The sequence below is a fragment of the Rhopilema esculentum genome, chromosome 17 (assembly GCF_057945365.1).
Source record: "Rhopilema esculentum isolate cy_ngs chromosome 17, ASM5794536v1, whole genome shotgun sequence".
Taxonomy (NCBI): Eukaryota; Metazoa; Cnidaria; class Scyphozoa; order Rhizostomeae; family Rhizostomatidae; genus Rhopilema; species Rhopilema esculentum.
In genome coordinates this window covers 278,079-302,058 of record NC_142831.1, presented here as the reverse complement: position 1 = coordinate 302,058, position 23,980 = coordinate 278,079, and the positions used below count along the sequence as shown (strand labels likewise).

Below are 23,980 nucleotides of genomic sequence, written 5' to 3'. Positions count from 1 at the left end.
GGATCAAATTTCTTCCTCATCATCATAGCCATTCTCCGACTATTCTCTTCACAAGCACGGATCAAATTTCTTCTTCATCATCATAGCCATTCTCCGACTATTCTCTTCACAAGCATGAATCAAATTTCTTCCTCATCATCATAGCCATTCTCCGACTATTCTCTTCACAAGCACGGATCAAATTTCTTCCTCATCATCATAGCCATTCTCCGACTTTTCTCTTCACAAGCACGGATCAAATTTCTTCCTCATCATCATAGCCATTCTCCGACTATTCTCTTCACAAGCACGGATCAAATTTCTTCTTCATCATCATAGCCATTCTCCGACTATTCTCTTCACAAGCATGAATCAAATTTCTTCCTCATCATCATAGCCATTCTCCGACTTTTCTCTTCACAAGCACGGATCAAATTTCTTCCTCATCATCATAGCCATTCTCCGACTATTCTCTTCACAAGCACGGATCAAATTTCTTCCTCATCATCATAGCCATTCTCCGACTATTCTCTTCACAAGCATGAATCAAATTTCTTCCTCATCATCATAGCCATTCTCCGACTATTCTCTTCACAAGCATGAATCAAATTTCTTCCTCATCATCATAGCCATTCTCCGACTATTCTCTTCACAAGCACGGATCAAATTTCTTCCTCATCATCATAGCCATTCTCCGACTTTTCTCTTCACAAGCACGGATCAAATTTCTTCCTCATCATCATAGCCATTCTCCGACTTTTCTCTTCACAAGCATGAATCAAATTTCTTCCTCATCATCATAGCCATTCTCCGACTATTCTCTTCACAAGCACGGATCAAATTTCTTCCTCATCATCATAGCCATTCTCCGACTATTCTCTTCACAAGCACGGATCAAATTTCTTCCTCATCATCATAGCCATTCTCCGACTTTTCTCTTCACAAGCATGAATCAAATTCAAACTTGAGGGCGTAGAAGTTATTCGAAAATCGGAGGATCATCAAATTTTCAACAGTTTTAGGGGGCACTTATTTGAAGATAGGTGCTAATTCAAGGACTTACGACAATATTGTTTTGATTTAATAGGCTGATACAAAAATACGTCATATCGCAAAATCCTTCCAGTATCGACTACATGGACCTCTTGCGAGGGCTTGGTATTGAACCAAAATCAACGGAACAAAGACTGAAGACACCTGTCACAAAAAGCTGTAAGTCGGCGTGTTTTGTTTTTCAAGTAGGCAATCATAAGCGCAAAATACCCTGCTGATACCGCAATTCACCCAAAAAGACTTACGCCCTCGTTTCTCAAATCAATCTACATTTCATTGCATGAATTTTTCTATGTAGGATTTACATTTCCAACCATACTTAAGTTAGGATGCAATTTTCATATAATGGGCTTTTATTGTAGTTGTGTAATGAAATAAAGTTTGAAAACGTATAAGGGATAGACCACAAAACCGTTTGGATTGTCAAATCCCTATTAAAATTTTTTAATTTATGTTCGTCATTAACTTAATATTGCATTCAATAGCATCATGAAGAATTTCATGCATAATATAATTTTGGTCCACACCCCGAATCTGAAGTCAAAAATGCAATACAAGGAAGTATACTTCAAAACCGAGGTTGTAAGTTGAATGTGTGTATCGCGAAAGCCATGTCATTAAGAGGGTGTAAGCAGTGCTATTGCTAGCTTTTTCGCTCTAAGGAGGTGTTCAGGCCTCATTTGCCAACAAAATGAGCCTTAATTTGCTGAAAATTTGAATATTCACCGAAAAAGCGCCAACACATCGCTAAAAATCCGCGACTTTGAGAAAAAACGTTGTTCAAAATTGCATTTTGCAGAAGCTCAGCCTCAGCTTGTTCTTAATTTGTTCTTAACTTTTGACCAGTTGAAGGCTCGTGTTCTAATAAAATTGTTCTTATAAAAAAGGAGTAGTGCTAATCTTGTGTCATTATCATATCGTCATATCATGTTTTTTGCACACATCTCTATCAGCTTTTTAAGAAAAATAGTATCAATTTAACGGGTATAGGTGTTAGAAATACTGTATTACTAAAAGTTTATAGTTAATAGCAGGCTGCTCGACGGACTCTAAGGAGTTCTTGCGGTAAAAATTCGATAAAAATGTAGCAAATACGAAACACCGCAATACGACGAGAATGAACAACAATAAATACACGTAAATCATCGAAGGTTAATATTTCGCCCCAGGGCCTAAAATAAGAAATTTTTACAGATCTATATTTTTTAAAATGAAGTATAAGTAGCAAAATGAATGAAGTATAAGTAGCAAAAGCTGATTCTTTACATTATATGGATTGGGTTAATAAAAAGATTAGCTACATATAGCGATGTCTTAATATGTGAGCAAAAAGTTATCGAAAAGAAACTCTTTTACATGGTTTATTCGGATCTCTGTCAAAGTTATTGTTTTCCTTTCATCTTCTAAAACTCCCTTAAATCAGCCTTGCTTCCCAGACTTTGGTATTTTTGGTTTTTTGGAACCATATCTTTGCAGCCTTTCTCGGAACTCGAAACTTACGAGATCAAGCATATTAATTGTGATATTTATCCATTTTATAAGTTTACTTATGGAAAGTTCTTCACTGCATTCAGCCCATCAAATTCTTTGTCATCAAATCTGTTCTTCAAAAAGTTTTGTTACTTTAAATGGAAACCTCGTTACAGATGGCAAATAAACTCTTCTCTCACTGATGTGCAAATTGTGCTTACAAATTGTGCTGGTTTCTTCTTATTCTCTTTTCGCCCAGTTTGAAAGCATGATCTTTACCCCCATCTTGCTTGTATTGCAAAAACCACGCACCAGATATCAATTTTGGAATTACGCTAAATTTGTCATAAGATTGTGCTAGATTTGCAAAAATTATGCTAGATTTCAAATCAAGGCAACCCTGCTCGAGAAAGAGGCTAATGCATGCTCAGAATATCAAAAGTGGCCAGAGTTGCAATTCGGCCTTTTTGACAACCCAGTGTACTCATTCTTCATCAACAGGTAGGCAATTTAGATCCATTGTTTGATGGCCAAATTTCTCCATTATGGCAGTTTCTCAAAACCCCTTCGCCGTCATAAATTGATTTGGCAGAAGAAGCAAAATTTGGCTGAATTCTGGCAGCATGTTGCAAAAAACAACGAAAATGCAAAGAAAACAAATTTTGCACAGATAATATTCAAAATAATTTCAAAATTGCAAATAATGAATGATGAAACAAAGCAAAAGATAGCAGACAGTTTTAGATCAAAGCAAGTGAAAACTTTTGTAACCTACAAAGCAAATTTTGATTACGGTATCACTCCCAATAATTAGCAAAAATTTAGCTTTTTTGTATACTGCGTTTAGTTGGCTGCATTTGGCTGCCAACCACAAAATATGTGGCTGCCAACCATTCAAAACACCTGGCGATAACCTGAAGGTAGAAAGTCAAAATTTACTCCCAAAATGAAACCACAGATGCTGCTGTAAAGTGTTTGCATTTGGTAACGATAGACAATGGATCAATGGAAACAATGATTCTTTTAAATAATATCAGAATTATGCCAGAGTTATGCTAGATACCAAATTATGCTAGATTTTATGCTAAATGACGATTTTTGGCCAATATCATGTTAATATTACGCTAGACCAGGTCACACTGGCACCAGCCCTCAAGGGAGTGGCTGGAAGGGGACTAGCAGGCTTGCCCCTAAATTTTTTTACGGCCACGCCCTTTGAAACACCGAAAACCACTCCTTTCAGAAAATATTTGCTTTTTTCTGTCCTTATGTATAAACATAACGATTTAAAGAAGATTTCGATTAACATAAAAATACAAAACCGAGTTAGATGAAATAAAAATTTATCTTTGATCACACAAGATAAAGCATTATCAAAAGGAACAAAAACGTGTTCCCAGAATAACTGCTACTAATGCGTTCGTTAGCGTAAACTTTCAAAACATTTTCTAACCTATTATTGCAAAAAAGTCGAGGAGGACTATAGTCCCTGTTATGCAACATTCCCAATTAAATGTTCCTCCCAGCTACCACCAAGAGGCTTATCATCGTTCAGCTACTGTAGCCTTGAGAGGAATCTTTCAGATGCTTCTCCAATTTAAAACACCTTAGTAGAAATGATTTATAACTTTTTTTGAAATCTACTGAAAGATATCACATATAAACCCCAAAATACATTACGGGCAGGAAATCATAATCTCGGTCTTGGTCTTTAGGCTCAGTGTCTTTTTTGAAGCAAGTCATAAAAGCAAACTTAATTGAGATGATATTTTGAAGTTAAAGCTGTATACAGAGTCCATCTTACTTCAAAATAGCACACAACAATATCATAAAGCGCAATTGATTTTTCTCCGCATGCACTAAAGCTTCGAGCTCTGAAGTTTCTTAATTGTTCTTTATTATCCATTGCTTATTTCTTATCGCAATTTTCTTATAAAAATGAGTGCAATACATAAGGCTGGGATTGGTCATTCATTGCGAATCGGAAAAATATTCCCATTTCTTTCTTAGACGTTTCGATAGGTATTTTATGCTGCACTTTTAAGAACACTTTCTACAATTACAGGTCCACAATTTTAATTTACAACTCCACAAAGTGAGTCAGATCCACGCTCATTTTAGGCCCTGTTTCGCCCCGGCATACGGGGCTTCATCAGAGCAAAAGTCAGGAGAATAATCACTTTCGCTCTGAATTATTAACCTTCACTGATTTACGTGTATTCATTTAATCATAGGTTAAGGTGATAAGGACATGACAATCTATGTGACACAGTTTCTAGGAAGGTACATTATTCTAATGCTAACCAAATAGATTTGAGAGTATAGATCAAAACAGAAGAAAAACTTAACCCCGTCAGCTCTGACAAAATTTTTGCTCCAGTACATCCATACTTTGCTCCAGTATAAAACATGAAAGATTAACCAAAGATTTTAGGCATAAAACATCGGTACTTACGCCAAATGTTGGTGTTTTTCTTCGGCAAAATTTTGGCATAATTCCATTGGCGTGGTCTGACTGTTTTATTTTTTATTTTGAAAATTTGTTGACGTGGCGAAAACCATGCGAGATTTGCCCTGACGAACTTTGCAAAAAACAGGCAATGACCTGGCAATGGGGGCAATGACCTCTCCCAATAATATACAAAAATTGTGTTTGAAAATCTTAAAGGCGTACTTTGATCTGACTGTATTTTGGAAGGCAGGCATAAAAAAGCTATATTTCTATCCATGCTCCCCAATCCAGTTTAGCAGTCTACAGGCCTGCAAAAATGAATAAGTTTTTTTGTGTTTTAACTGGCCTTTCTAATAGCTGAGATGGAGCAGTTGTAGGAGAAAACCTTGAAATTGTCCAAAAATTACCCCCGAATCAAAAATTTGTTCAATATAACTATATTGGAGAGTCTTATCTCCATGGGAAGAATAGTAACTGTGGGAACAGAATGAGACCTGCAAAAGTAAACATCTGGTCAGGTTTTACGCCCTTATGGTACTGTCGGCTCAGTGGTCTAATGGTATGATTCTCGCTTTGGGTGCGAGAGGCTCCGGGTTCGATTCCCGGCTGAGCCCCTTTTTCCTTCAGTTCTCGATTTTCCCCTCTTTTTCTACGTCTATCCCTCTCCCTTGTGTACATCTTTTGCGCCCAATCATTTGTGGCTAGTCTGCACTTTTGCGACTTGACCGACGTTTTCTTTACCTGGTCTTAAATTGAAATGAATTGCTTTTAATTGAATTGCTTCGCCCAGCACTTTCCAAGGTATAAACATCTCACTTAGCTGAAGTGTGCAAGAGAGAAAACGAATTCTTTCTGTCTACCTTTGTTTTTGGGATCCTTTGTTTTGATTATAATAGACCCTACAACTCCTAAATGACAAAACGACCTCGCCTGTCCAATAATTTGAAAATTGTCATCACTATGCGTCTTGGCACACTCTGGATTTGTGAGCAAATGTGGACCAATTGCCGAATTTATTTTTACCCCGGGCATTTTTTGTGTTTTTGCAATATCCAGATAAATAGTTTTTGCAATATCCAGATAAATAGTTTTTGCAATATCCAGATAAAATTAATAATCAATTGTAGATCCAAGGGTGTAAATCTTCACATAACATGAAAGGAGGATATACTACCATACGCCTGTGAAAGCCAAGTATTTTTTATGAATTCGGTACACCATTGAAATATAAGAGAAATAGCAAAGGGCCAAGTATACCTCCTTGAGGGACACCATGGACAGTTCACCAACAACAAACATTCTTTTTTGTTTGTGGCCCTGAAGGTAAGAGTGAAATCACTTCAATACAACACCCCTAATACCGTAATATCCTTGTTTTCTTCAGATTATTTCATGATCAACTATGCTTGAATGTCAAGCTAGAGTTGTACCTGCCGCAAGATTTCGATCCATAACTTTTTGCTTCAAAATGAATGTAGAATAAAAATCGAATGCGAATTATAAAATGACTCAGTATGAGCACTGCATGATGATAACAGCACAATTTTCACAGATTCACTGAAGGTGCTATCTCGTTTTTCTATTCTCAATTACCTTATGGATTGTCACCTTCACAAAACCTAGAAGAGTGTCCATCCATCCATAAACAATTTTGTCAAGCTTTGGTATATGGTCATTAGTGTTTGGTCTTCGCGATCTATGACCCTATGACTGTCATTTTTGGTAGATTTTCTGTAGAAAATTGGTAGACAAGAAAAGCTCATTATTGGTGACTTTTAAAACGAACATGAAGCCGAGAGATTGAAGCAGAGAAAACCTTTCCTTCTTTAATTTGAACCAGTAATGACTCATCTTCTTTATGTTTGCCAACATATCAAGATTTCATATCTCAAGTATGCGGCCTTGCTCATTTCAACTACTTTGTTGTTTCTAAAGTGGACTGTGTTGCCATGTATCTGATGTGGTGGACACTGCGGTCAATGTGCCGAGGTCTCGTATTGTTGTCATAACACGCACCTTTTCTTAAAACTCACCATTTGGATTGTTTTTCTTTTGCAAACATCGAGGCCGTGTGGGCCTTGACAAAGACATTTGAATAGATCAATCACTGATATACGGCGATATTCAATACGATCTTTTCGAATTATTTTTCAAGAGGTTTTTGTCTCTTGTTCTAGAATTGTCAGATTTATTCTTTTGGAAGCTTGGTTAGAAAACATCTGTCGGTGGCATTCAGTTCAAAATAGTTGACGTGGTTTCTAAGGCTGGAAAAGCAATAGGTTTTCATAGAGTCAACAAGAAAAGGTTATCTGTTAAATTCTGGTTTGGATGGTAGGAAACAATTCTTGATAAAAAATACGATATCTTCATGCTCATTATTAACGTCTAGTAGCGCACCGTAATTATTGCAAAGAAAAGCCATGACGTCATCGTACAATTAATTATTCGACTATACTCAAAGCAAAGGCATTGGTTGGCAAGTATGATAACGCCTTTTACTGCTGTTGATTTTGCTGCAATCTAATTTTTCAGTGGTTTTGAAGGCTGCAAAATTTGCCTTTATGGATTTTAAATTTTGGACGTTGGTAGCCAGCACCGTAATCCACTTAAAACTCTGTGATCGATATTTTATAGTGTCTTCGCAGCAATTATTGTTGAGAGATGAAGAACTGGAAAACCACTATATGTACTTTGTATGGCGTTTCATTAACAGAATCTGAGGTTGCAGATCGTTTTTACGCGTACTGATGATCTTTCTCTGGCCTCGCTTATTAATAGACGTTAAAAGTCAAGATCTACCTAATTACTACCACACGTCAATTCAGGCCCAGACAACCTTGCAACCCACCGTCTTGTTATTGCTTATTGCAGACTTGAATTGGCAAGAAAAGGGAGAATAATTGACATTCTGTATTCACAGCCAGTGGATCATTGAAACCGTTACCAAGTTTCACGCTGATTTTTTCTAGAAATTTCACGTGTTTTCTTTCGCTGCTAATGAAATCAACGGGTGAGATATAGTTTTGTTTACGATATCTATGACCATGGCAACACATTAAAAACTTAGCGCGTACAATAGGAGCTGTACAGACTACTAGACAAAGATATTAATTTGGATGCTGCTCCAAGCTAGGGAACTTTAGAAGACATCAGCGTAGCCTTTGCAAGATTTAGTGGATTAATGAAGTTAAATGTCTTCTCTGTCTTCTTCAAAGAAGAATGAAATTGTCCTCATTTCAGATTTGCAGGTTTTAAAGAAATTTAACGCTTTTACATGGAGCATCAATCTGTGGATTTAGAAAGCTGTTACATGAATCCTTGTTGTTCCTAATCCAATATACTTGGTGGACATTTCTGCACTCGAGTTTTTGTCGCGTATTCCTTCTTTGTTCGCTGTATGGGGATACATCAAGCTCGGTTTTTCATGCATCTCGTTGAACATCAGTTGATTAAGAGTTCCAAAGGAAATCTTCGAATTTACATTATAGTCATTTTGCTAGTCATTTTGTTCTTTGTTCCAAATACCCCTGGTTATCTTTTCGTAATGCCCGGCGCAAAGGGTTCTTTGGTCCAAAACATGGCGAAAAGAGGCTCGGGCTCGAATATATTCAGCCTAAATCATTCGCTGGATTCTAAGAAAGATTTTTACTGTACAAGCTACAATCAGGATTTCAACAATAATGCCAAGAAAGCATCTTTGAGCGCTGGGACCTCTAAATATGATGTGATTCCACCAATCGGGGAGAGCCCCAGGTTTTCGAAAAATGGCTTCTCCAGTAGGGGTAATGGTTTTTCGAAATCTGAAAGTTCGCTTGCTGACATGTCTCCAACAGACACTTTCAGGTCATTGCCGGAATCATGTGAGTAATTACCCAAGTGTTGCATTTGAAACATTTACTTATGAATTTCAACCCTTGCTTATTAGATTCATAAGACTGAAAATATATACACCATTTTGTTTATAAATAACTTTTCGTATGCGTCTTGTTTTAAGTCGAACCTATCGAGAAGACTGGCATTTCTCTATAATTGCCAGTCGGATTATATCTCTCTTGTGTGCAGTCATTTTCATTGGCATTCAATTTTTGCCACCTCTCATACTTCCATTAATGCGATTTTGACACCTTTATCACCTGTTGATCGCCTCCAAAATATTCATGGCACATTGTTTCGCGGCTCTGCGATTTTAATGAATCAAATTGCGATTATTTAACTTGTATGCTGTAACTAATCCTGATTATTAGAATTACTTTTACGCAATCAATCTTCGGCTTGTTACTTAGAAACAACGCCCTTTTGTTGTATTTTTTGTTGCTTGATATCTGATGTTCTATATCATTGGTTGTCCAATTTAAAGGCTCGCTATAATGCTGTTATAATATCAGTCTTGGTCATACTGCGTCAGATTATTTTTGTCTCATTCAATCATTCCAGTTCAAACGTCATAGATTTATAACGCAGAATTTAATTATCGAGATATCTCTTATTTTCTCTTGCTTTTATTCATCCTTTTTAGTTAGTCGCATATTAAATTGCTTGCTATGCATCTTGTGGCAGTTCAGGATGCGCCGCTCATTTTTACGATTGAGTGTACCCGTGCCGACAGCAATGACCTTTCACTTTGCTAGAGAGACCGCTTGAGCCCGTAGGTCCCCTGACGTTTGATGGTTTTAGCTCGGTCGTCTTCACCGACCCTCGCTGACCAAGGCTACCAAGGCTATGATATCGATGTTGCTTTCTCTTGTGCGTCATCATAATCAACATACATTCTTTAATAAGATCCAGTAAATTTAATCTCAGGCTGAATGTTCTTAATTTTTTCGAAAATCTGAGGCTGGATTGTTCCTAATTTGTTTCTAATCTAATAGGGTGCAAGCAGTGCCAGTGCTAGCTTTTTCGCTCTAGGGTGGTGTTCAGGCCTCATTTGTCAACAAAGTGAGTGAGACAGCGTTACTTTGCTGAGAAATTTGAATATTCACCGAAAAAGCACCCACACATCGCTAAAAATCCTCGATTTTTAGAAAAAACGTTGTTTAAAAATGCATTTTGCAGAAGCTCAGCCTCAGCTTGTTCTTAATTTGTTTGAGGCTCGTGTTCTTATAAAATTGTTTTTATAAAAGAAAGTGTAGAAGAAGGGACTGCACGGTTAATGCTGCCTTCAGTTGGTCAAGCCCTTTCTTCCAACACAGCTTCGATGGTTTTGTTGGTGTGTACCCCAAAACTGACATAAACAAACAAAGCATACAGCCAAAAGTAATTTCTTTTAAAGTTAAGTAACAATCATAGTTGCAACAATTCCAAAAATTGTCAAAGAAAGATAGAACGGTAAAAGCAATATTACGAAGATAATTGAGTAGAATTTGTCAGGGTAGCTTAAAGAAAGAATAATTCTAAACCACGTGCTCCTCTTTTTCAGCTTTATTCGATCCAATAGGGTGATTAAAGAAATTGTTGTGATATTTTTCGCCATTTTCGTGGTAGATTTATGCTTTGTAAACTCGATTTACGCAAATTTCGATACCTTTTTTGTTTGCTTTCCGTTTTTAGTCTCGCAAGAATAAAATCACAAAATTTTTATCCTTTTGTTCACTGTGCTTTTAGTTACGTTATGAACAATTTGAACAATTTGAACCAATGATGATCATTCAAGTCTAATTCTATCGTTATCTTCTCAACCCACCATTACCAACTTTCCTGATTCCATTTTTCCCTCGGTTGTTAGAAAGCATTGATGTTTATTAAATGTTTGTTTTTATGTTAAATGTTTGTTTATTAAATTTTCACTCTATGTTTTTGTTCAAAATATAAATTGAGACTTTCTTTCTAAGAGTCTGATCTTATATTTGTAACTGAGCAAAATTTGATAACGAATACCCACTCTGGTAAATATAGAGGTTTATCAAAAACTCTCTGCCAGCATTGCCATTTTGAAGGGATTTGCATAACATTTTTCATTGTTCAAATAGCAAATGCCTATTTCAAAAATGCGACATAGAGGCAAGAACTGTTGGCATTGAAGTTAAGTTCGGTCACATTTTCTCTGTTGTTAATGTTGTTGCGATGAAGAGATTTGATGTATCGAGTTGATAAAAAAATTGTTATATCAAGTTCCTTTGGTAGCTGAGAGATCCTTCGCCTTGTCGTTTATGAATTACCCATGTTGTTTGCCTGCAAAGATTGCAGTAGCTCCGAAGGCGCTTAACTCATAATATTTTTCATTTTAGTGTTCCTCGATCAGTCAAACAGCCGACAATCAAACCGCGTCATCGCCAACGACTTACAAGGATTATCGATGGGACAAATCGAAAGGAAATTTAGAGAGAAGGTAGCTGCTATTGCTTCTTAAATGCTACAATTACTGCCAAAAAATAACTTGGAACACCTAACATTTTGCGCTGTGCTTTTCTATTTTTCATTTGTTTTCATGAATACTACCATTTCCGCCCCCTTTCCCCCCAAAACAATGTTGAAAGTATAGAACAATATCAAACAATCCGCAAGAAAAAGCGTACTCCATAACCCCTTTCTTTTTTCTATAGTAAATCAACATTGTTCCTAGGGGGAGAGGGGGATGGCTGAATTTGTCTTTGTAAACCTACGTTAGTGCTCCAAGACTTTTGGCAGTGATTGTATCTTTAAAGGGAATTGGCTATCTTACAGTCAAGAATCGACCAATCAGTGAATGTGACTCCACTCACATGCTCATTGTTTGGCTAATATTGATTGACTTATGGGCTACTTTTATATCTGTCGATTATCTTTAAAACCATTTTCAGAATATATCCAGGTGGAAAAAGTTGTTATTGAAATGAATGTGGAATGACTGAATGAAAAATATCAAATTGCTGCATTATGCAACTAATCACGTTTCAATACATAAATATATAATATACATAAATTTTATAAATTATTGATATGATTTTATCCGCTTAAAGTTCATCCTGCATTATGTGTTTATTTGTTTCAATTTCAGGTTTTGATAAAGTTTAAGGATTTGAAAAGAGCGTTCGTTGCATTTGACAAAAAGAAGGATGGCTGCGTGACCTTAGATGAATTGAAAAGAATCTTGACTCATTTTGTTTTTCAAATGTCCGACCAGCTGTTTGCACAGATAATGGAAAGGCAAGTGCCCGTCCTTTCTTTTTGATACTAGTTCAAGACCCCATATTTATACAGACCAATAACTTTTTTGTTCCTTGTTTAAGGTCAGGGAACGCTTTCCTAAAAATATGACGTCAAGCAAAACATGGACCTCTCCGGATTCTTCATGTTCGCCATGATATGTCTTTGTGTATTTTCTTTTATAAAATGTCGTGCAGTGTTACAACAACTCCATTTTATTTTCTCTGGCACGTTTCTCACGATTTTTGGAATGCATAATGCTCATAGTTTCTGCCTCACGCTCTATATCAAATCTTTGAAAATGGATTTTATCTCTCGCAGGTGTGGCATCAGAGCAACACATAAAATACCGTATGATCATTTTCTCGACAAATTCAAACATTCCCCCGACGAAGGAAATGGTCAAACTATTCCAATAAAACCCAGTCACAAGTAAGTTTACTCTTTGAAGATTCCTGTCCCGTTCAAAAACATGTTACATTCTGCGATTCTTAATTTTTCACCATTTAGCTTCAGATAAATGTACCTTGTTATTGTATAAAATTTGGTCTGAGCTAAATAAAATGGGGTCAACATAGATATGCTTTCTCGTGTTTGATAAATGTCATTTCACCGCTCTTTCAGTGATTTTTCCCTGTATAATTTTTAGAGTATAAATCTATTATTTAATGACGGAGAGGTGATTGCATGTCTATGTTGACCCCATTTATCATAAAGTAGAGTCACATGACTAACAGTCACATGACACATGTTAGTTTTGATTAATCCTCACTTTGATACTCGTAACGACGTTTTAGTTAATTCATATTGGTTTTGCGTAAATGCTTAGATGCTATGTATCTTTTAGATTGCTAAACACACAATTTCCTTTTTGGTTTTTCAATATTTATTGTTTACCATCAACACCTCAAAGTCGTAACGAGGTAGCTGAGGTAGCTCTATGCAACCCGAATGCCTTGTCAATAATTTTGTCGTTCTCGGTGGGCATCATTAGAAAGTTGTTTAAATCTTCGATCTTGGTTCGGATTTTGAGTATTTGAGATTTTGAGTATTTATCTCTTGTTACTTTATAGATTCCATTATAATTATGTATCTGAAAATTATAATATACAAGGTAGAAACTGTGATGTCAAGTTGCCTTCGAACGTTATTCAGCAAATTTAAAGTTGTTTATTTTGCAATTATGAAGGCAATTTATTTTGCTTCTTGATACTTCATTTACTGAACCTTATTAGACGAATTATCTGACTGGCTTCATAAGATGTAGAAAAATAACTTTTGGGCATAAGCTTTAATCAAAATCTGTAACAAGCAGATATATTGCATTACAATGCTTCCAAAAATTAGCTTCAATTGCTTTCATTCTAAGACTGAAATATGACATTAAAGCGAGTTAAATATGGATTTCAAGAAAAAAATTTTTTACGCAGAGTAAATCCTATCAGAGAGGCAGAATCGCCGTTGGAAATGAAAGATGTCTGGGAGCTGCTTCGCAGTCACATAATGAACAGCTACTCGTCAATCAAACGAGCGTTTCTTGCATTCGATGACGTAAGTTTATGGCAATTTGAAATCAAAGTGCAAAAATTATCTTTCCTTGCCTACAAAAAGGGATGATGTGTTTTTGTCCCGTTTTACTATTTCGTACTGGTCCATTCTATTGACAAACCAGTCTGCCTCCTCATAGAAATCACTCATATGTCGTAGAAAGGTTTTTAGTTAGCTTAGCTTGGCCTACATTCCTCAGGGGGCATGTCATTTTACTAGAAACATTCATAGACGTCTTTAATATCTTAAGTTCTGTTGGACTGGAATTATACCAAATGAAATGGGTCAGACTGTCATCTAGATAACGCATCCTTTTCTCGGATTTTATATGGCTTTTGGCTTGATGGTGTTTTTTTCTGATGCCTTTTTTCTTTTAGGACAAGGATGGGCGTGTCCGAAGGAAGGAGTTCAGAAAAATACTCGATTCCTTCCCGTTCCGAATCTCAGACGAGCAATTTAAGCAGCTCATGTATCGAGTCGACCCCGAAGGAAAGGGATACGTGTCTTATCATGGCTTTTTGCAGACCTTTGAAGTCAAAGAAGGCAAGGTAAATAATTCAATCTTGTTTTTCTCCATAGTTTTATATGGAATTTCCTAAAAGAAAACTCGTTTAGCCATGGGTGTTTGTGACGCTTATTCTACGGGGAATATAACACCTAATAGTGTTGTTAGTAAGTGGCAGAGTGGCTTGACGGACAGTGAAAACTTAGCAAGTTCGGTAAAATTTCATTTCTGCATGCCACCAGCCACCCCCTCCAGTCAAGAAGGTCAGGGTACCACTTTGCTAGTTGTCATACTTCTAAGAATTGAAAAATCTACTTATTTACACCTCATTTTCAATTATTCAAAATGGCAGTACTTTTAATGAACGTTTCATTTTTTTATCTCTGTGATCTGATCGCATTAACTGTGGAACTCTGAGTAGCAACATAGAAACGTCCTTTTCTATACACCAAATTGCGTAAAAATCTAGGTATAATTTGGATTTGCAATACCTCATATAATAAAGGGTTTCCTCTGCTACGTAACTTTATATATTCCTGGTGTGATTGATAAAAGGTTAGCATTAGTAAAACTTCCGTTTGAATTATATCGTCGTTTTGCCACTCAACCTAAACCTCAGGTTAAACCATTTGAAATTTTGATGTTATTTTCTTCCACAGAAACAAATGCTTGAGTCATTTTTACTTTCCGCTTCATTGCTGTAATTGCTTCCTAACATTGAGGAAATTCATTTTTATTTCAGTCATTAATTTCTTAATGTAAGTTGTGAATTATTAGCTGAGACGCAATTCAACAGCCAACTTTAAATTGTTCCTTGCCCTTTCAAAACCAATATCTATTCAATATGAAAATCATTGTTCCTTGTTCAAAATGAATCTTTGTAGCAACCATGTATTGTCTATAGCCTTGCAATATTTGTGAAGATTTCGATCTGAAACCCGCCTTTTGGTCTTGCAGGTTTTTCTGTCTTTCCTATAGCAAGCCTAATTTTTCTTGTCCTCTTCAGACCTGTCAACTCTCCCGGTTTAGCTTGCTTTCTCCCGGTCTCCCGGTTTCTCGTGATTTAGTCCCTGTTTTTTCTTGTCTTTCTTTACAATATAATTACTGGTTCCGCGGTACAGATTCCAACTTTCAAGGAGATAACTTTGTTTCAAATATGGAAACATTTCATTAATCAAAATCACTACTACACTTCAACAATTCACAACCATAACTGAACCAATAGTTTAAACACACCCTTATATGTTAAAATTAGTCAACGAATCTATGGTTATCAAAATAAACAAAAAAACTGTAGTTAGTATCAGGAAAACAATAAAAAAGAAATAATTTAAGTAAATATAATACACGATAAATTTCTCAAGGCACAATATAAAAGAACTTTGAATGCATTACGGTTAATTATTCTCTAGTTAGTTATAAAAAGATATGCGCAGTTACATAAGCGTACGCAGTAACAGCAAACTTACACAACCCTTTCAGCAGAGGTTTTCTTATAACAAAAATGATTGAAGTGACTTCCTTCGCGACAAAGCTTTTTGTTGGTGTTTACAAATTAACGAAAACGTTAAAAGCCATTAGGAAGACGCTACCCATGATAATTGTTGTCATTAACTGTTTGTCATTAACTCCAACATGACTTTTTTTGACAGGTATGTTGTCTATAAATTCAACAAAATCTAGGGATCTCCCTGTTTTTGGCCAAATCACCCTGTTTTTCTCAACAAAAATTCTCAAATCTCCAGGTTTTGAAAATTTCAGTTTGACAGGTCGGTCTCTTTGATAATTGTAGTAGGGCTTTCTCGTATTACCAAAGTTGAGTTTTACGTTATCAACCAGGCAACATTAAATGAAGGAATGAAATATTTACAAGCATCGATTTTATAAGCTCAGAATACAAGCGTAAACGAGATTTAATAATTCTTACTTAGAAAATACAATATTCTTATTTGACGACGTATTTTATGGCTTTCGGAAGGATATGAATATTTAGGGGAGCGAGTATTTACTGAAAAGGGAACTCTGATATGGAGAAAACAGGCTGAAACCATAAGGGACATGATGCTATCAATATCCCTTCCCCCCCCCCCCCCCTCCAGCTTCAGATGGCCGCGAATGTAGAATTAGCATTTATGAATAATAAGATTTTAGTTTTTGTGTTTACTTCCATAAGGGTGCTCATCCTTGGCTCAATGGTGAACGAAAACTAAATCAGACCAAGCCATTGGCTGCCATGAACACTCAAATGGTAAGTCTAGCAACTTGCTAGTGCCGAGGCTAGTGCATCGTCATACATTTATTACCAGAAGATATATAGATGGAATCGTAAATATGTTTTACAATGCTACTGTCAAATGCTGGAATCAATTTACTGCCTGTGATTTGTTACTGCCGTCTGTTTCCTAGCTTTTCCATTCAAATAAATAGTCCACACCATACACAATTTGATGCACCAAAAGACACCTCAATAATCACAGTATTGATTACCCACCGTTTTGCAAGGATTCAATAGTTTCTTCTCATCTTGCTATTAAGACCAAGTTTGGTTAGAATCAATTTTACCGTTTCAGGCAGAGGAAATACTACGCGACAAAATAATGGATAATTGGAAAACAATGGCGAAAGCTTTTATGAGGGTTGATGAAAATGCTGATGGGTTTATATCAAAACATGAAATGATGAATTTGCTTAACCGCTATCACCTTTCTATGACAGATGAGCATTTCCAGCAGTATGTTTCTACCAAATTCTTACACGGGTTTAGTAGAATTAGTAAGATCCTTTCTAGATTTAGGCCTTCAAGCTTTCTTTGGAATCGATTCCTTTTGTCCACTTAGCTATGGAAGGTTTGCTAATTTTATTGCGTACGTCGATTTCTTGTTGGACATTTATAACTAGTGTTAACGAAATGGAGCAGCACCTCTTATTTATGAATTTTACAACACCTCTCTTTCACTTGGTGAGGTGAATTGAAAGTTTATTTTCTGCATGTGAGGTTGCAATAAGAAGGCTTACACGAACGTTGATGTTCAGCTTTTATTTAGGTTATGGGGAAAATGTGACGAAAACAGAGATGGCAGGATACAATACAAAGAGTTTCTAAATAACCTGGTGAGTTCAAAGTCCTGATTTTTCTTAACTTTATACAGTTCTTTCCCAAGGATGCACATTTAAATTTTGAAAGGCAACATCGAATGCTTTCAAAGTAAATTTGACTCAAACAACGTTGTAGGTAAGATACAAGATTTGCTTAATAAGAGAACGGATTTACAAGATGCTTTCTGAAAGAAAAAATTATCTGAAGGGGTCGAGGGGGTACGGAAAGTGGTCGAAGGGGTACCCATAGATGACAGGGACCAAAGAATGTTTTAAGTGTTTCATGTTTTAATGTTTTCAATTTGAAGTCTCTGTTATCCGGTAATCGGAAGAGTTTGTGCCCTCTTTTCTGAAACAAGCGAAAATTCTCTTGAAGGTCATATTGAATTCGGGCATTCTGAGGTAATAAATAATTGGATTTATCCCTGAATTTGCTAGTGCAATTGTCATGAGTACAGCATAAGCAGTTTCTTTGGTATCTGCTGCCATGGAAATAGCTCCTTCTGAGAAACCGTTAATCGCCGTTAATCCATGGTAAAGTGAAACTGGCACAAACGTAACCAAGATGAATGTGATAACAATCGCAATCGCCTTCGCTGCTTTGATATGGTTCTTCGCTTCCTTTCTCGTCGATATCGACGCTTCGACATTCGAACGGAATGCAGTTTCCTTTGCCTTCACAATTCTGATGATGATGACGTAACATGTAGCTACTAGGCAAATGGCGGCCGTAACGTAGATCAAAATTATCGTGCTGTACACCACCTCGCTTGTAAATCGTACAAAGGGCACCACAATCGGTATGAACCAGCATATAGATATCAAGAGAACAACTTTCTTTTTCGTCATGAAATCATTGTAGCAAACTGTTCTTTTAAGATGTATCCATCTGTCATAACTGATAAGAGCTATAGACCCGATAGCAGCGCCCATAAAAACAGTAGAAAGATACCTACGAACCATGTTTAAACTGCAGTTGTTTCGAGCATCTTGCGAAAAGAACTGCACCACGTGCATCGTTTCGACTAGGAAGCCAACAAGCAAGTCACTGGCAGCAAGGGAGAGTAGGAAGGCGTTCGAGCGCGTGTTAAGTCGCCTGTTTTTGAACACAACAACAAAGACAAGCAAGTTGCCTATGGCTGCTGCGAGTCCTTGAATAAGGTTTACGAATCCAAGAAAGTATCGCAGTTCAAGTGCGACATTCAAATTGTAAATGCAGTTCGCCATTATCCTTGCTTTCGATCGGTAACTCTCCAATAACTACGTGTCTCTGCGCCTGAATTTATTGATATACTCGACTTCCTTGTTCGGTCATGTGAACAAGACTGGAGTTAATTGTTGTTATTGTAATTGTCGATCTTGGTTTGTGAATCATTTCCTTTTGTTTTGATAAACATTGCTTTCAGTCTGCTGCAGTTGGTCTTTCTCTTTCCTTTGGAAGTGGTTCACTGAGCTATTTATTTAGCCTGTGACGTCTGCTGCAGTTGGTCTTTCTCTTTCCTTTGGAAGTGGGTCACTGATCTCTTTATTTAGCCTGTGACGTTTCTGAAAAGATAGGAACTGACCGCTGGATTATAACAAAGGCAAAAAGCCGCTTTTCAAAAACATCCTTTTACTGGATTATATCCTGTCTGTTTTGTTTGAATATATCTTTATTTTCTTTGTACTGCGTTCTTTTGGTTTCAGTTTTCATTTCTAAGAGGTTCCTGGAACTTAAAAATTGACTTGGCACGTCCGTAGGATACTGTGATCATGAGCAGAGACTAGAAGGGAAGGCTTGAGGGGAGGGCTAGAAGGGGAATGGGATTGGAGGAAAGGTTTTTGAGTAGAAATGTGACCGGTGTGTAGAAATCTTTAAAAAACTATTGACAATTTCAAGTGTCTGCTTCTCAATGTCTCTGTAAAGTCTCAAATTTTTTTTTGCAAAAAATTAATGACTTTTTCGCTAGTTATTCATTTTATTATAGATTCCTTATCAAATTTGAACAAAAGTGAATTATTATCAGAGGTACTAAAAATATGAAAACCGGAATGCAACCAAATGTCCAGAGAATTGTACGTTTGTCTGCTTGAAAAGGATCTTATTTCTTGTCCATAAGAACCAGGAAATTGAGGTTCAGGCTGACTGCTTTTGATATTTTTAAAACTCTTTGAGGCTGGGTGTTTGTGGATTTGTTCTTAGGGTCGAAGTTGAAGAAAATCAGACTGAAAACAATATATGGGTAGGGGAATGACACCACATCGGTGTGGCATGATTTCTGCATATGTGGCTCTAGAACTTATTCTTGGTGATGTATCGATATCCATTATAGCGGGCCCCTAGAATGAATCGCCTGAGTAATTGGCAAACTCGCCCGCAGCCGCAAGACCTTGAGTGGAGTAGGTAGGAATGTTACAGCTCTGGGTATGAATGTTACAGCTCCGGGTAGGAATGTTACAGCTCTGGGTAGGAATGTTACAGCTCCGGGTAGGAATGTTACAGCTCCGGGTAGGAATTTTACTGCAAGCCAAATAATTTTTTTGCAGTAAAATCTACTTCAATTTATAATTTTATAAATAAAAATATTCAAGATGCTATTCTACTGGATCAAAAAATCTCGCTTAGTTCATCGACATGAAGAGCAAGATCATGCGTTAGATCATGAGTGTAACGGTATGCGTTAGGTTCGGCAGAGAGATGCGAGAGAGATAGGCAACGTGTTTCTTCGAGTGCTTCTCTTAATGAACTGAACTTTAATCAAGTCAAAGCAACTTAAAAGAAAGCCTTAATTACAGTTCAATACAATAGGACGCCGATTATACTTGAACAAACATCACTATATTTGTACGACATTACTTATCACTGTAAAGTCACGAACATGTTACGATCAAATTCAATTCAATATACAAACGTAAACATTAAAGTTCATATCTTTACATGAGAAAAAAAGAGCACCACATTAGCCACATTCGCCTGTTTCACCACAATACTGCAGCCAGTTTCCATTACATCGTATGCATATAAACAGAGACCACATACTGACAATAAACAATTTCCAAACAAGCTGTTTCAAATGTATAAAATTGAGTGAAGTGAAGTTAAAGGAGTGAAGTTTGAAATTAATTAGATTGAATTTCTTCTGGATAACTTTTATGGTGTAACGTTTTATGAGCTCTTCATACGACTATGAAGAGGGTAAAGTTGTCAATTAAATACCTTAGCTATTTTCCAAACTGCCTTGTATGAAAAAAGGTAGAAACACTAAGAACTTAAATCTGAATATACAATAATTGATATCAAAGTAAAAGTATTTTAAAAATAATTGAACGATCGGCAGGAATAAAAATTGGTCAGCAGGCCATTGGGCTAGGGCAATAAACAACATGTCCCTTCAGTCAGTTTAGATTTGGTCTTCAATTATCCGGGAATCCTTTGTGTCGCTTTTCGTCTCGCTTGTTTCCACTGTCACAAAGTTAGGCATAAAAGAACCAATGTATCTCTTCATGGTTGATCGGAATTCGGGAATACGAAGGTAGTAAATGATAGGGTTAACACCTGAATTAGCCATACCGAGGGTCATGAGAACTGCGTAGCCAACCTCTCTTTCCACGTCTGACATAACCAGTTTGGTCGTTACGAGACCACCGATGGCAGTAACAAGATGATAAACTGCGAGCGGCGCAAATGTGGCGACGAAGAACGATATAATGAGGATGACTGCCTTTGCTGCTCTCATGTGCGCTTTGATGTCAGCAGTATTCCGTATTCCGCTGTCAGCCGAGTTAGAAAGGAGTCGTCCGCGATTTTTCACAATTTTGATTATGAATACGTAGCAGGTTACCATTATGGCAAGCACACCGATAATGTACAGCACAACGAAGACTTTGTATGCCACTTCACTTGCAAAGCGGAAGGCTGGGATGACCAAAGGGCCTACCCAACACAGGACCAGCAAGAGTACTACTTTCTTCTTTGGCATGTACTGGATGTAGTTGACGGTCTGTGACAGGTGTATGTAGCGGTCGTAACTGATTACTGCGATGGAGCCGATGGAAGCCCCCATCAGTAAGGTAGAGAGAAATCGACGCACGGTGTTGAGCCCGCAGTTGTTGCGATGCTCGGAAGAAAAGAACTGTACCACATGCAAAGGCTCCAGTACAATCCCTACCAACAGATCTGTCGCAGCGAGTGACATAAGGCAATAGTTTGACCGCGTGCGGAGTCGTGGGGTCTTCATGAAGATGACGAATACGGCGAGATTTCCAACCGTTGCGATCAGAGCTTGTACTAAATTAACTGTTCCTAAGAAAAATGCCAACCATGCTGCCACATCAAGGTTATATATGCAGGCACCCATAGTCCTCTGTTTTTCTTTCCAACCTGAAAAAGGAGGCGTTGTTCCAAACAGTTTCTGCGTTGGTTTTCCTATTAAAGAAGGTCCAGGACCTGAACTCATGACATGCATTGTGTTAGGATGGTTTAACAAATATAGGCATGATATAGACTACAGACAAAGAAATATAGAAGCCCGTGAAATAAAACAAGTTGTTTATTTTATCAACCAATGATAGCCAAAGATATCAAATTCGCCCCTGAAAGCATTTTGTAGTATCTCCTCATTCCCCAAGAAGTTTATTGGACTTTTTCTGGGTTGCCGCCCACCTTCGCTGCTTTGGCAGAGATAACGTAGGACACATTCAAATAAAGTGCAGTTTGATATTTAGCAACATTGCAACGGGGAAAGGGAAGCCATTTTAAATCTGTGAGGATTTTGAGAAGGTATTCCAACAATTTCGGCAGTAAAGAAGATAAGTAAAATGAAACTATCGCCAAACTAACTTAAATATCGCTTGAATATCACAAGGATTCAGAGAAGGATGTTCTGTTCCATTTCAAATGTCCATGATTTCACAAGTAGAAGTCCTAAAGGTTCTTATCATGGCACAGCCCCTATAAAGTACAAACCGCGCTGTCAACGAGATAAATTGTAAACTTAGTGGCAGATGATTTTTCTTGCTTGAGGTTTGTTACAACTGATAGCTAATATTACATCATTCCCAAACCAAAAACAAGAAGCTTTTGGTATTCCCATTCGAAGCAATGAAGTTTGAAAGGCACAACAATAACAGGAAGGTCTTGAAAGCCGCAAATGACGAGACGTTCCTTTGACTCATAGACAGCATATGACTGGAACGAAAATAACGAATTTCCATGAAGGAGAAATTCTATTGGTTTGCTGTCTACCGCATATTCTTATAGGTGCTAGTTTCAAGACCTGGTAGTTAAGGGAAGAAGACATCCGGCAAACCGCAGAATCATGTCTATTCCATCATGTGTGGGGAAATGGCAAAAACGCCAATCCGACTTTAAAAAAATTGTGCCAACGGAATTGTTTTCATAGCACTATTTACTTTTTACGTAGGGAATTTATTTCATTAGATTCTCTGAAACAAAGAAGCGCCAGCATCCTCTTTTGTAATACCAAAAAAAATCTAAAAAATCTATCCATGCTTCAATTTTTTTACTTTTTTCTATCATCTGATCATCATTTTTCTATCATAATTTACCCAAAATTCGTTTTCTGAAAAATTCTGCTTTCCTATCAAGTTTTATCAATAAATATTACCTATGCACTGAAATAAATTTTAAGTGACTATTAGGAGAGACTCAGGCGAGATAACCCTCTCAGGTGGGATGGCCCTCTCATGCAGGATACTCCTCCCAGGCAGGATAGCCCTCCCAGGCAGGATAGCCCTCCTAGGCAGGATAGTTCCCCCAGGCAGAATAGCCCTCCCGAGCGGGATTGTCCTCCCATGCAGGATAGCCCTCCCAGGCAGGATGGCCCTCTCAGGCAGGATAGCCCTCCCAGGCAGGATAGCCCTCCCGAGCGGGATAGCCCTCCTAGGCAGGATAGCTCCCTCAGGCAGAATAGCCCTCCCGAGCGGGATAGTTCTCCCAGGCAGGATAGCCCTCCCAGGCAGGATGGCCCTCTCAGGCAGGATAGCCCTCCCAGGCAGGATAGCCCTCCCGAGCGGGATAGCCCTTTTAGGCGGGATAACGTACATGGGCAGGGCTTCAGTGGCTTGGGGTCTTGGGGTATAACCCCTGCCTGGATCTTGTTCTTCTTGGAAATTTTTATGCCACTCAAGTGAGGTCTTTCTCACTTGCCACGAAGCATCGCCTAGGTAAGCCCGGTAAGCCAGCCCACTTGAGGAAAACAATTTCGGTTTCAGTTGCAATTCAATTCGTGCACTGGATCTCTTAGTGGAATATCTTACCTTTACGGAAACCCCTTTAAGATATAATACCGAAATGTTAATGTTGGAATCCTTTATTAGCGCTGTGTTGATAGGATCGTAAATCTTTATTAATCTTCAGCCCCCGGCGGTCACTATTAAACCATTCAAAGTACCCCTTTTAAGGGAAAAAACCCAGCCATCTTTGAAAGCTATCAGAGAATGCCGGATATTAGAAATATAAATATCATTGATATTTAAAAGTAAACGATTTGATTAAGCTTCAATTTCTGCCAGAATTGCTACATATATTCCATGGCATTTGTATTGCTAGCAGTTAAGATAAACTCTACTCGTTCATTTCAGTTTTTATTTGCGAAAGTTCAAGGGAGCCCCTTATTGGTGCATATTTCTGACATATGCCATCCAATATGTGATAGGTCAAAGGAGGCTTGAATAATCTTCGAAACAACCGAGTTGACAGAGTTGTGTTTGGAAAATTGATGTTCGTCAATTCGTGATCGAATATGACAATGACA

The 23,980-nt window shown here is 37.5% G+C and overlaps 2 protein-coding genes and 1 non-coding gene across 4 annotated transcripts in view; 2 read left to right on the top strand and 1 right to left on the bottom strand.

Annotated features, from left to right (window-relative positions):
• LOC135683353 (EF-hand calcium-binding domain-containing protein 6) overlaps positions 1–23,980 on the top strand; it is a 61,105-nt gene that overhangs the window by 12,096 nt on the left and 25,029 nt on the right. Inside the window, exons 8-16 of one of the 2 annotated variants that reach the window (XM_065198588.2) lie at positions 1,067–1,191; positions 11,179–11,279; positions 11,928–12,076; positions 12,398–12,508; positions 13,507–13,627; positions 14,002–14,172; positions 16,303–16,377; positions 16,700–16,860; positions 17,174–17,240. In XM_065198588.2, the coding sequence (XP_065054660.2) occupies positions 1,067–1,191; positions 11,179–11,279; positions 11,928–12,076; positions 12,398–12,508; positions 13,507–13,627; positions 14,002–14,172; positions 16,303–16,377; positions 16,700–16,860; positions 17,174–17,240 (1,081 nt within the window). The other variant, XM_089113522.1, reaches the window with a different exon arrangement.
• Trnap-ugg (transfer RNA proline (anticodon UGG)) lies at positions 5,497–5,568 on the top strand. Its single transcript has one exon. It is a non-coding gene; the product is annotated as a tRNA-Pro (tRNA).
• LOC135682814 (uncharacterized) lies at positions 17,242–21,756 on the bottom strand. Its single transcript, XM_065197869.2, has 2 exons — positions 20,612–21,756; positions 17,242–18,485 (listed from the first exon to the last, which is right to left on the bottom strand). The coding sequence occupies exons 1-2, from the start codon at positions 21,668–21,670 to the stop codon at positions 17,523–17,525; spliced, it is 2,022 nt and encodes a 673-aa protein (XP_065053941.2). The 5' UTR covers positions 21,671–21,756; the 3' UTR covers positions 17,242–17,522.

What these genes read in the sequence shown, in the direction of transcription:
- LOC135682814 (XM_065197869.2), bottom strand. Translation starts at nt 21,670, where the DNA reads ATGCATGTCATGAGTTCAGGTCCTGGACCTTCTTTAATAGGAAAACCA. An exon ending in CCCGGATAATTGAAGACCAA is followed by an intron (nt 18,486 to 20,611) that starts ATCTAAACTGAC and finishes AGAGACACGTAG; the next exon opens with TTATTGGAGAGTTACCGATC.